This window comes from Plecotus auritus, assembly GCF_963455305.1.
Source record: "Plecotus auritus genome assembly, chromosome: 5".
Classification (NCBI taxonomy): Eukaryota; Metazoa; Chordata; class Mammalia; order Chiroptera; family Vespertilionidae; genus Plecotus; species Plecotus auritus.
The window spans coordinates 184,212,993-184,225,638 of NC_137776.1; the positions used below are offsets into that span (position 1 = coordinate 184,212,993).

Sequence of the window (12,646 nt, forward strand, 5' to 3'; positions counted from 1 at the left end):
GGGGCCCTTCATTACCGAACCACCCGCCAAGGCCAGGCCTCCTGGCCAAGCCCCTCAGACTCTCGCCCACCTTCTGAACGGTTGTGGTGGCGGCAAGAGTGCAGGGAGGGCCCCATGCCTCCCTCTGCTGTGTGACCCTGGGCAAGCTCCTTTCCCTCTCTGGGCTGCGACTTCCTGCCGCAGGATGAGGCAGGTGAGCGTGGGAGGCAGGTGAGCGTGGGAGGCGGCCCAGGATGGCCGCTGGCACGTGACCCCCAGCGCTCCCCACGCGGGTCAGGGCTGTTTCTCCTCGGAGAACAGCAAACACCCAAATGGGCAAAACATGGGTTTCTGAGCTCAGCCCCGAGGAAGGAGTCAGACTAGAACCCAAGTCTGACCTCCTGGTCCTCAGCACCCTCCCCGGGAAAGGCAGGCTGTGGGATGAACACGGCGCGGCCTGCCCAGGGCCTGCGGAGACCGGCGAGGCCGGCCAGGCTGTCGGGACGTGGCCTCCCAGGCCTCTGTGCCAGAGCCAGGCCTGGGGGGAGCAGGCCAGGCTCTGGTGGTCCTTCGCCGAGGCCCTGGAAAGCCAGAGGCCCCTCGACCCCAGCCCGTGGGCTGGCACTGGGGCCAAGCAGCTGTCCGAAGGCCGCCTGGACCCAAATGTCCTCCCTGGCTACGGCTTTACTAGCCTGGCCCGTCCCAGCTCAGCCCGAAGCCATGTGTGAGCCCCCGAGTGGCCAGGCTGCACCCCCATCACCAGTGCTCCCTGGGCTCTCCTGTGGCCCGTCCTCTCTGTCCCCGAGCATGTCCCCCGCTTCCCAGAGGGCCAGGGAGGGATTCCTGGTGACTGGAAAACACACCCGCGCAGGGCAGCTTGGCGGAGGCTGCCTGGCCCCGGGTGCCCAGAGGGCAATGACACCCGGCGGGGGAGCGAGGTGGAGGGGCTGGGACCCGGGCATGTGGGTGGGCAGCCGGACACCCATCCCGGGCAGGGAGGCGGGGCCACGCGGCAGATGCCCAGAGAAGAGCCCTCGGCCAGGCCCTTCCCCAGGGTCCAGAGGAGAGAGACAAGGACACAGCAAGGACAAAGGCCACCAGGCAGGAAGGTTCCATCAGGTTCTTACTGAAACATGATCAAGGAGCTCCTGGGGAAACTGAGGCAGGAGATGGCCTGTCTGCATGGGCAGGACTTCCCTGGGACTCTCGCAAGGCTTCCCGTGTGAAAAACGGGGACATGGAGGCAGGAAGGCCTTTCCACCGTCCTGGGATCGGGGACAGGCCCTGCGCCCAGCGCCTGAATCAGAGGGCCAGTGCCGCCTGGCACGTGCACGCTGCCTTCCCCACCGTGCCCAGGCAGACATGACTAATCAATCCCGCTCCGTCCCCGATGGGGGGGGGGGGGCCTTGAACACCTCCACCACCAGAGGAGCCAGCAGAGCCTCCCTGCCTGTGCCCAAGGCGCCACAGGTGTGCGGGGTGCAGGGACTAGAGAGCACCTTTGGGCCAGTGACCAGACGGCCTCGGGTCCTCTTCCCACCCTCCCATCCACATCTGTCCGGCCAGCAGGCCTGGCCTGAGGGCAGGGAGGGCCCAAGCTCTGGCAGGGGCCCAGGTCCTGGGCTCAGGGTGGTGCAGGCCCCGTGGGACCCTAGGGGGGCAGGCCCTATGGGAGCGGTGGGGGGTGGGGGGCAGGTCTCTGGCGGCCTGAGCGGCTGGGGCCCTGCCCGTAGGCCCGTCAATAGATGCCCTTCACCCTCTTGTTGTCGGGGTCGAAGGGAGATTTCAGGTGAGCCCGGGCAGGGTAGGCCACCCCCATCCTCTCCAGGCTGTAGTCCCCACTCTTCACGAAGTCCGGGGAGACCTAGGGGCAGAGGGGAGACGCCGTCACCCGGTACTTCCTGGAGGGTGCTGGGCCCACAGCGGCTGCTTCTCGGAGCAGGATGTCGGCCTCGCTTCCTCCCTGCGAGCAAGCCAACCCTGCGCAGGGCCTTCCCCGAACCAAGGGCCTGCCAGCGGGTGGATCCTGTGCCCAGACCCCTGGGTCTAACAGAGCCAACGTCTGGCAGGGATAACACAGGGCTGGGCCCCTCGGAAGGTGTCTGGGGGTTCTGCCCTGGGATTAGGGGAGCCCTTTCTCCCGGCACGCAGGACTGGGTGGAAAAATAAAAAACACACAAGGAGTGAGGAGGCTTCTCGGCCAGCCCCGGGGCCCCCGGGCAGAGGGACAGGCCGTGGGGGCCAGCACAGCGGCCACCAAGCTGCCATGTGGTCCTTGCTAACACCCCCGACTCACCGGCCCGCCGCTGGGGTCCCGGATGTAGCCGTAGGCGAGGGTCTTGTCGATGGTGAAGCCGAAGTCGGCCCTGCGCACGTGGCCCACCACCTGGCCGTCCCTCCAGATGGCCTCCAAGCCAAACATGGGCACTTTCCTGGGAGACACAAGAGAGAGCCTGGGACCCAGAGCCTCATCCCCGGGAGACACCTGGCGGGAGGCGGGGGCTGGAGCCCCAAGGCCCCCACACTGAGGGGACGAGCCTGGAGGGTGCGGTGTCCAGGGTGAAGCGGCCTGGACCCCGCCCATGGACGAGGATGGGACGGAAGGAGGTCCTGTGAACATGTCCCTGTCGCCTTTGGTGCCACCTCCAGGTGAGGAGACAGGTTCGGGAGGCCCCGCCTCGCCCGAGGGCAGAGCCGAGGGCGGGTACTCCCTGTGGCTGCACGGCCAGCATCCTGAGGACGGGACCGCGGGGTGCCAGCCCTACGCTGTCTGTGCCCAACCTCGCCGAGCTGCTCCGGGTGACGGGCAGGCAGTCACGCAGAGAAGCCTGACGGGCAGGAGGGTGCTGCGGATGGTGACAGAGCCAGCTCTGCTCGACCCCCTCCCAACCTCCCCCCGCCCCCCGCCTCCACCCTTCACTCCTGACACCTCTGAAAGCCCCAGACTCTAGGAGCGGGCGCTGGCTGTCACCCCCAAACCCACAGAGCCAGAGCCCGCCCTGGAGACGGCTGCCGCTCAGACTCCAGAGCCGTGGCTCTGACGCAGCGTGGACTGTCACCTCAGAGTGCCTCCGCCCGCCCACGTGGAACCCAGGTGCCCAAAACCAGGGACGCGTGGCCATGGCTGAGCAGCAAGCGCAAAGCCGCCCCCGGGGAGGCAGAGGGCAGGTCCCTGAGAGGGGCTCCTCTCTGCTGGCAGGAGGCCCCCGTCCCCGGCACCCGCGGTCCCATGTGCAAGTGGGGGTGGCCCCAGCCTGGCCCTGCCCGCCCCGCCCCCTATCCCGGAGCCCCGGGAGGATGTGGCTGGGACACAGAGGGAGGGAGGGCCAGCGCGGTGACTGGGAAGCTGCCTCGAGGCCGGGCCACCCTCCCAGGCCCTCTGCCTGGGTCGAGCCCTGGGTGGTGGCTTGGCAGGACCGTCCTCCTTTAAAATCCGCGCTGGAGGCAGGGAGCCCGTCCTCCTCCCCTCGGCCCTGCTGCCCAGCCCCGGGTGCCCAGGCGGAGCACTCACTCGTCCACAGTGAAGCAGACCAGGCGCCTGCGGAGGCCGGCCGCCCGCTGCCGCTGCAGGGCCTCGCGCCCCAGGAAGGGGACCTCGGACTTGAGCTTGCAGGTGAAGGCCAGGCCCGCCTCCAGGGGGCTGTCGTCTGACCGCAGGTCCGCGTGCCAGTGCCGGTAGCCTGTGCGGAGGGGACCGCGGCTCAGCGCCCCTGGGCCAGGCACCACGGGCTTCCCAGCCTCACACCTCGGCTGGGACTGGGAGGGGCTCGCGGAGGGCCCTGGCGCTCTCAGGACATTAGGCACCGAATCCGAACCGAGCCTGGTCCTGCCTCCACACCCCAGCTCCCCGCCCGAGGGGGTCAGGGGACCCACCTGGTGGGAGGCCCGGGTCATGGGCAGTGGGCGGAGGGAGTGTCACAGGGAAGGAGGGGACAGACCTGGGGAGTAGCAGCTTCCCGGCCCCCGTGGGGCTCCGGCCGCCCGCCCCCACCCCACCACCCCCCACCCCCGGCCTTGTGCGCACCTTTCTCGATGCTCAGAGAGTCAATGGCCCGGTAGCCGGCGTTGACGAGGCCGTGCTTGGCGCCCGCTGCCATCACAGCCTGGTACACGGGCACGCAGGACGGCCTGGGGATGTGCAGCTCCCAGCCCAGCTCCCCCACAAAGGACAGCCGCATGGCCCGCACCTGGGGGAGTCACAGTGCTCACCTGGCTGGGGCACCCCACCGCGGTCAAGGCCCCGCTACCACTCACGGTGGGCGGTTCCATTTCACCATTGTTATCGGCTGGCCCTGGGCCCCGGCCAGCCCGCCACCGAAACGTGGGGTCTCCGAAGAGACTTCCCAGGAGCCCTTGGGAAACATGTAAGGGGAGTAGGGGATCGCATTGGGAGAAAGTGGACAGTTCCCAGGACTCAGCTCTCCTCCAAGTGACCGTGTGAGGATCCTGCAGCCCCCAAACCAACGACCCCAAACTCTGTGGCTGAAATCACCAAAAGGGACACCCTTCCAGTTCTGGGGCTGGAAGTGCAACTAGGTTGCCAGCCCGGCACCCCCTCCCGGGCTCTGGGGGGGACCCTTCTCCCCACTCCCCTGGCCTCTGGGCGCTCAGTGGCTGTGGCCGCGTTATCCCACCCTCTGCCTCCAGCGCCACGTGCCTCTCCTCTGCTGCGTCCCGTCTCTGTCTCTCATCAGGGTGCCTGTCACTGGACTGAGGCCCCGTGTGGCCCGAGCAGGAGCTGAGACAGGGACAGCTGGTCTCTGCGAGTGTCCCTCACACATGTGCACCACCAGCGGCTGCGCGAGGCCACCACCAGCCTGGGGTCACTACGGGCAGCAGCATGCGACTGATCCCGCACGCTGGGTTGGGTTGCGTGTCATGTGTACACCCAGCAACCGTGTCTGCTTCCAGGCCTGCGGGCAAATCCCGCACCCACAGGTCCCCGTGGGGAAGGCCTGAGCGCTCAGCCTGGGGACCGTCAGGCTCACAGAAGGGACAGTGAGAGCACAGCAGGTCAGAGGTCACGGAGAGCGAGGAGCAGGTCACAGAGGTCACAGAGAGCAAGGCAGGTCACGGGGAGCCAGGAGCAGGCCCTGCACTGCTCCGGCCGGAAGGCCCGCCAGGGGCAGCTCCACCGGGACACGTCCACGCAGGAGAGGGGAGGCCACGCTCCTGCCGCAGAACAGCTCCTCTGAGCTGGACGCTCTAACCACAGCCGCGGAGGGCTGGCCTCGGAAGGCCCTGGACGCCCCTGCCTCTCGAAAAACTCAAAATGGATAGAGAATGGACTGTTGACGTTGCCTTGCTTCCCGAGTGCAAGCCCTAGGCCTCACCAGAGCCCGCCCGCCCGCCAGCGGCTGCTCATTTCAGACAGCTGCGCGGAGCCCTGGCCAAAGCCAGTCTCATCCCAAACAGACAAGTCCTCAGTAAAGCTCCCCACTAACAGCCCCGAGATTGAGGATTCGAGTCTGACACCCCGCCCCCGCCCCCCCATCCGAGTGAGAGGGTCGGCCCGCGGCTCCCTTGAATCACGGGTGGGACGCAGCCCCTTCCCAGCTCTGGAAGCCAAGGTGGGGGCTGCTGCAGCTGGTCCCATACCCCTCGCAGGCTCAGCCACACAGGGGCTGAGTCAATGCCTCCTGAGTGAAGAAAACAGGCGGGGCAGACGGACCCCCCTTCCCAGCAAAGCCAGGGCACGTGTGGGGGTGCCAGGGGCCTAAGGCCACGGCATCACTGGTTCCCAAACGCCCTCCTGATCCCCCCGGAAGCAGCAAGAGGGGAAGTGCTCGCTCCTTCGGAAGGGAAAGCCCAGGGTGAGGACGTCTGGAACACGGGCTCCGGGTCGGCCTCTCCCGACCTCAGTGTTCCCATCTGATAAATGGGCGGAGGCCAGTGCTGTGAGCACCAACTTCATGGGAAGCCAACGCCTGACACACAGCCACCTGCCAGCACATGGTGGCGTGGAGGGACTGTAAGAGCAAGCCCCCAAGAGACCCCGGTGTAAACAGCCCTGCATTCACTCTTACGGGAACCACAGGCAGCGGGTGGAGTCACAGAATGGTGGAAGGTTCTCAGGGAGGACTTAAGCCAGGTTTTGCTTACACCCTTTTCTCACCCTGAAAATATTGTTGGGACTAATGAACACATTCAGCAAGGATGCAGAGGGCACGGTCAACACACAAAATCAGCTGTGCTTCTACACCCCAACAAAAGACAATCCAAAAAGGAAATGAATAAACCCAACCGTGGAGGTGAAAGACGGCAAAACTTTGGTGAAAAAAATGAAAGACGATACAAATAAATGGCAAGACAGCCCATGTTCGTGGATTGGGACGCGTAGTACCATGACAGGATCAACACCACTCCACGCGACCTACAGGCTGAATGCCATCCCTGTCAGCATGCCCGTGGTTTCCGGCAGAAACAGAAAAGGCCACCCTAAAATCCAGAGTCACAGGGACCTCAAACGGCCAAAGCAACCTTGAGAAAGAAGAATGAGGCTGGAGGACTCAACTTCCTGATTTCACACTTTCTACAAAGCTGCTACGCTCAGCGCTGTGCTGCTGGCATGGAGCCAGACAAATCAACCAGGGAAAGCCAGGAAGCCCAGAAATAAGCCCGTGGGTATGTGGTCACGTGGTCTTCCACGAGGATGCCAAGACGCACAACGGAGAAAGGGCAGGCTCTTCGACAGTGTTGGGAAAGCGAATATCCACACACAAAAGAATGACGCTGGACTCGTATCCCACACCGGATACAAATATTAACGCTGAATGATTCAAGACCCAGTGTCAGGCCTGAAACTGTCAGACTCTTAGAAGCAAACACAGGGGAGCAGCTTTATGACACTGGACTTGGATGATTTCTTAGACTTAACACCGAAGGCGTAGACAACAAACGCAAAAGCATTCTCGTGGGACTACGTTCCATCACGTGTGAAAACCTCTGTGCGCCAAAGGGTGCGGTCAACAGTGGGAAGGCAGCCTGCAGATGGGGAGACACTATGGACAAGTCACATACCCAACATGGCCTAAGACCACAACATAAAGAACTACAACTCAACAGCACACAGACCACCTGACGCAGAACTGAGTCAAGGACTCAGACAGACATTTCCTCCAAGGTGACATACCAACGGCCACTAAGCATACGGAAAGAGGATCAGTATCGCTAAGCATCAGAGAAATGCAAATCAAAATCGCAGTGAGATGACCTCATCCCTATTTTAAAAAACCCCGTGTAACCAGTGTTGGCGAGGATGTGGAGAAACTGGAACACTTGGGCACAGCTGGCGGGAATGTAAAATGGTGCGGCTGTTCAGGAAAACAGGATGGTGGTTCTTTGAAAAATTAAGAAAACGGCCATGCCGAAACCGGTTTGGCTCGGTGGTAGAGTGTCAGCCTGCGGACTGAAAGGTCCCGGGTTCGATTCCGGTCAAGGGCATGTACCTTAGTTGCGGGCACATCCCCAGTAGGGGGTGTGCAGGAGGCAGCTGATCGATGTTTCTCTCTCATCGATGTTTTTAACTCTCTATCCCTCGCATTTCCTCTCTGTAAAAAAATCAATAAAATATATTAAAAAAAAAAAAAGAAAACGGCCATGTGTCCAGCAATTCTATTTCTGGGTATATACCCGAAAGAAGTGAAGGCAAGATCTCAAACTGCCGTCTGCCCAGCATGTTCACAGCAGCGTTATTCACAACAGCCAAGAGGCGGAAGCGACCCAAGTGTCCACCCACAGAAAAATGGATCAATGGTGGGTGCGTCGTCGCAATGGCATAGTATTCAGCCGTGAAAAGGCAGGACACTCCGACACCTGCTGCCACACGGATAAGCCTTGAGCACGTGGCGCTGAGTGGACTAGACAAGTCACAAAAAGACGTGTTCTGTACGACTCCACTCGTGTGAGGCACCTAACGTAGTCAAACGCACAGTGACGGAAAGGAGGGCGGAGGTTATCAGGAGCTGGGGAGGCGGGTGGGGCTGTTCACATCACGTGGCGATGCGAGTGCGCTCAACACCCTGAACCATGTGCTTGAAATGGTTAAGATGATGAAAGCGAGACAAAGCACCCTCTTCTCCACGGCTGGGCACCGACAGCCCAGAGGGACTGTGATTTCTCCTCTCGTGACGCTCTGGGTGCCAGGAGGGAGGGAGGGAGGCCGTGGGCTCCATCCCAGGACCGCAGGGCCCCACAGACCCACTCAAACCCTTCGGTGGGAGGGGCTGTCCTCAGGTGTCACTAACATGTGCATCTAGGGGGCTTGGGGTGTCACTGAACTCCCGCCAGCGCTCCTTGGAGATGACTGAAGTCCAAGGGGGTACTGGGTGCCCGCCTGAGCCCAGACCCAAGGCCCTGCAGGTGCCCAGGTCAGGGGAGGCCACGGCGCTCCCGCGGATGCTTTGGGCACATGTGCCATCGGAACAAGCCTGGGGCGCACCTCTGAGTCCATTCCGCAGGGGGCTAAGCAGAGGTGCCACAGACGCAGGCCGGCATGTCCACCTTCTCGGACCACATCAGCTCATGGTGTTTTACAAGTTCCCCGCGTGTTTGGTTGTGTAACAGCACGGCCGACACAGCAGGCACAGCCTCCCACCTCAGGCACCCCTTAAACAGTGGGGACCCCAGAGGCCCAGAGGCAGGGAGCGGGCAGGGACCAGAGCACGAGCTGCTCTCTGCAGGGCCTGTGGCCCCCAACCCACAAGCAGCACGTTGGCTGTATGTTCAGATAATCCTCATTTTAAAACCCGCTGAGGGCTCCAAAGACACCCTGGACGCCAGAACATCCTGCTATGGGGTGTGCACTCTCTCCCAGTGGTCTGGTTCTGAAGGCTAATGTGTGGTGGTGGTGGTGGCAGCGATATTGGTGATGGTGGTGGCAATGGTGGTGGTGGTGGCAGTGATATTGGTGATGGTGATGGCGGCAATATTGGTGATGGTGATGGTGGTGGCGGCAATATTGGTGATGGTGATGGTGGTGGCAGCAATGGTGGTGGTGGTGGCAGCGATGGTGGTGGTGGTGGTGGCAATGGTGGTGATTATTATGGTAGTGGTGGCGGCGGCAATGGTGGTGATTACTGTGATGGTGGTGGTGGTGGCGATGGCGGTGGTGATGGCAATAATGGTGGTGATGATAGTGATGGTGATGGTGGTGGTAATGGTGGTGGTGGCGGCGATGGCGGTGGTGATAGCGATAATGGTGGTGATGATAGTGATGGTGATGGTGGTGGTGGTGGTGGGGGCAATGATGGTGATTATTGTGATGGTGGTGAAGATGGTGGTAGAAACCAGCTTTCCAAGAATCAGAATAAAATAAATAAAAGGTGTGATGATGCTCAAGCCGCGTTTTATGAACCTGACCCTCTCCGAGGACGTAAAAAGCACCGTGGAAACTGTCCAATCCTCGGGGTTCCTCTCTCGGCCTTGGAATGCCAGGTCGGCCACAGCCCCGGACGCTCCTGAGAGGACAGCGCACCTTCCCAACTGGGCCGGCGTGGAGTCGGATTCCGAGCTGCTAATGACAGCTATGGGTCATCCCCAGAAAGGCGCTGTCTGCACCCACAGAGCACGCAGGGCAGCAGAGCCGGACACTCAGCACCCCCTGCGAGAAAGGACGGGGCTCCCTGGAGGAGGTTCTGGAATCTGTGATGCACACGCCCAGGTCCCGCAGCACCACCAGCCTCATTCCAACCACACTTGTCCTCACGCCCCAGCCAGACACGCTGCCCGCCACGGACACAGGACGGGGGGCTGCAGGTGCTCGGCCATGGCTCCCATGTCCCGGGGCCACGGCGATGCCGCCCAGGCTGTGAGAAGGACCTCTCAGCCGGCAACTAGAACCCACCGCAAAGGCCGCCTGCGTGGAGGTGGCCGCATCCGGCGCCCCTTTCTAGAACGCTTGCGGGCGAGAGAACCTTCCCCCCTCGAGTAAGCAAATCGTGAGGACTTCACATCGTCAGGGAGAGAAATTCAATTTCCTTTTGACCTGAAATGAACGTTCAGGAGAACGTCGCCGTGTCGCCGTGTCTCATGCTGAGCCTGCAGCCTGGCGCCTGCTGCTCTGCAGAGGGGCCCCCGGCCTCACCGAGGCGCCGGGACACCACGTCTGGCCCGGTGACCACACTGGGGACCGTTTCCCACCGGGGACCTCCATGGCCTTGAGGCCGACGTGTGGGAAGCAAGGCCATCTGGTCAGTTGGCTGCCGAGGGGACAGCGCCGCCGCCCTCTGTCCTGCCTCTAGGAATGCAGGCTCATGGAAGCGTGGCCTGAGCCAAGCATCTCGGAGAATTATTGCAAAACCCGGACACGGCTCGGCTGGGGACGCTGCTCAGCCAGGGCCCCCGCCCGCCCGACTGCTGTGAGCGAGGGTCCCGGGGGCGCCGCAGGGGCCTGACCATGCAGGCTGGGCCGGGGCTGTGGTCTAGGCTCAGGGCCCGCCATTCCGCGCCCTGCAACCAGGAGGCCTTGCCGACTACACAGGCCCACATCCCTCTCCCACATCTGCTTGGCCGGAGCCCAACGATCTCCCATAAATACTTGGCCCAGCCCTGCGCTGCGGCCCCAGCGTCTCTTCACATTGAGGGATGGGGCGCCAACACGCCAAAGCCAAGACAGGATCTTATCTGGGAGAACACGGAATTCCCGGGACCCGGGAGAAGGGACGTCTGCGCAGACTTGTGGGCCGGCCCAGAAAGGAGTGTAGACATTGTCTGGCCTTGGCGCCACAGGTGGGGAAACTGAGGCCTGAGAGGCAGCCCCAAAGAAGGCTGGGGTGGGACTGGAAGCCAGGCCTGCCCAGCCCCCAGCTCTATTGAACAATGGGGTGACATTGCCCCTGAGCCCTCGGGTTCTGTGCTGACCCAGCTTCCACCCAAGCACGTCCGTGACCCCAACCACCAGGCCTCTCTTCCATCTGTGTTTCTCTTGCCAAGGCTTGACTCTCCCGCCTCGGACTTGTCCCTGGGACCCTCCTCGTTCTGATGTCAGCTCCCTGGGGAGGGCCCCCGCCCCTGCCCAGGCCACCTTCCAGTGCAGGCTGGGCTGGGGCTGCAGGACCCTGCCCGACCCCCAACCTCAACCTGGGTGACTCCTGGGGGGGGCTGGCCGGCGCAGAGGTCTCCGGGAGGAGACAGACCACTCCAACGCACGATGACCCACAGGACGGTCTCAGGGCGTCTCCTGGGTCAACAGTGAGGCTGTGGGAGGGGCACGGCCGAGGGATGCTGGTCACAGGGCTTCGAGGAGGAGACACGGCCCTGCGTCAACGCCCAAGCACAGGGGCTCACGGAGCTGAGCGAGAGGACGTGGCGCTCCGAGCGGCTCTCAGAGAACATTTAAAAGAACAAGAAACCGACTGCCAGGTCGTGAGGGAATGAAGCCGCGTACACAGATGTGCACGCAGGGTGGTCCCGCCTCCGTGTTAGCATGCGGCCAGAGTCAGGGAAGAAGGAAGCACCTGGGGCCTGTCTGTTTCTCTGTCTGTCTCTGTCCCTCTCCCTCTCGACCTCTCCCTCCCCCCGTCTCTCGCTGAGTTAGGGCTTCCTTTACTCATCCTCATTGGCACGTGCCCCGGATTTTCAATGAAACGCTGATGCCCAGACGGGCAGGCAAGCTTTGCGCCAGCTTCTCCTGGAATCTGCTTAACGACCCCCGTCCCGTGCCAGGTCCACCCCCGTCCCGTGCCAGGTGGACAAAGGGAAGCTCAGGGAGGCCGAGGGTTGCGCCAGGCCCGGCGCTCTCAGCCCCACGCGGCCGTTTGGTTGGAAGCAGAGGAGGGCACATGCAGTAAATCCTTTTTTACAAAACCAGTAGCCAATCCTGGGGGCCAGGGCGGGGAGGAGCCCGCCCCTCCCCCCAACCATGTCTGCCTGCTTATCACCCGGGGAGAGGTTCACCCCGAGGTCCAGCCTCTTTCCCGCCAGCCCTGCTCAGAGCCCGGCCGCCACGGCACGGCCAGACCTGGGAGGCGGCCAGGGTGGCCCCAGGGGCAGGGAGGCAGCCGGACCCGCCATCCAAGACCCCGTTCCAGGTGCCTCATGGGAGCGCCTGGCTGAGAGGGGAGTGTTCCCACCTGGTCCTCCCCCCAGCTAACCCCCACCCCAAACCACAGAGAGGCTGAGCGGATGCCAAGCCTCCCAGCTCAGACGCTGCACGGGCCCAGGAGCCGCAACGGGGTAGGCGGGGTGCAGCCACCGCCCCGGCCGAGCTGTGCTGTTCCTGCGAAGTGCCCACCCTCTCTGGTCCCAGCAGGCAATTTGGCACCGAGGAGTCAGGAAGCGAGCTAGACAGACCCCCCCCCCCCGCCCCCCAGCTTCCTGCTCCCCCAGCTCGGCCTCTGCAGTGAAGGCGGGAGCGGAGCCCGCGCCTCCTGGGCTCCCTCCGCAGAGCAGCCTTTATCTCCGTCCCCCTGGCAGCCTCCTCGCCGATGTCATCGCAATGCTGTTTATTTGCTAACAGGACCCAGACGCGTCCGACCTCCAGACCCTCTGCGGGCCAGCATGGCCCCCGACCAACGCTCCCTCCCACTCCCCGCCCGAACCCCCAGATGGACATGGGAGGTGAGAAAAGGACCGTCCGTCTGTCCGCCCAACCCGTCCTCACGGTCACGTCTGCTTCACGGACACGTATCTGTGCTCTCTTCCTATTTTATCGGCCCGGCAGCCCACC

General features: G+C 63.1%; 1 protein-coding gene across 2 annotated transcripts in view; it reads right to left on the reverse strand.

The window, feature by feature from the left end:
- Positions 1–1,065: 1,065 nt before the first annotated feature.
- SARDH (sarcosine dehydrogenase) overlaps positions 1,066–12,646 on the reverse strand; it is a 40,000-nt gene continuing 28,419 nt past the window's right edge. For both annotated transcript variants that reach the window (XM_080669454.1, XM_080669453.1), the window contains exons 18-21: positions 4,004–4,166; positions 3,491–3,659; positions 2,276–2,411; positions 1,066–1,843 (exon numbers count right to left, since the gene is read on the reverse strand). In XM_080669454.1, the coding sequence (XP_080525580.1) occupies positions 1,718–1,843; positions 2,276–2,411; positions 3,491–3,659; positions 4,004–4,166 (594 nt within the window). In that variant the 3' untranslated portion in view covers positions 1,066–1,717. The remainder of the gene's footprint in view (positions 1,844–2,275; positions 2,412–3,490; positions 3,660–4,003; positions 4,167–12,646) is intronic.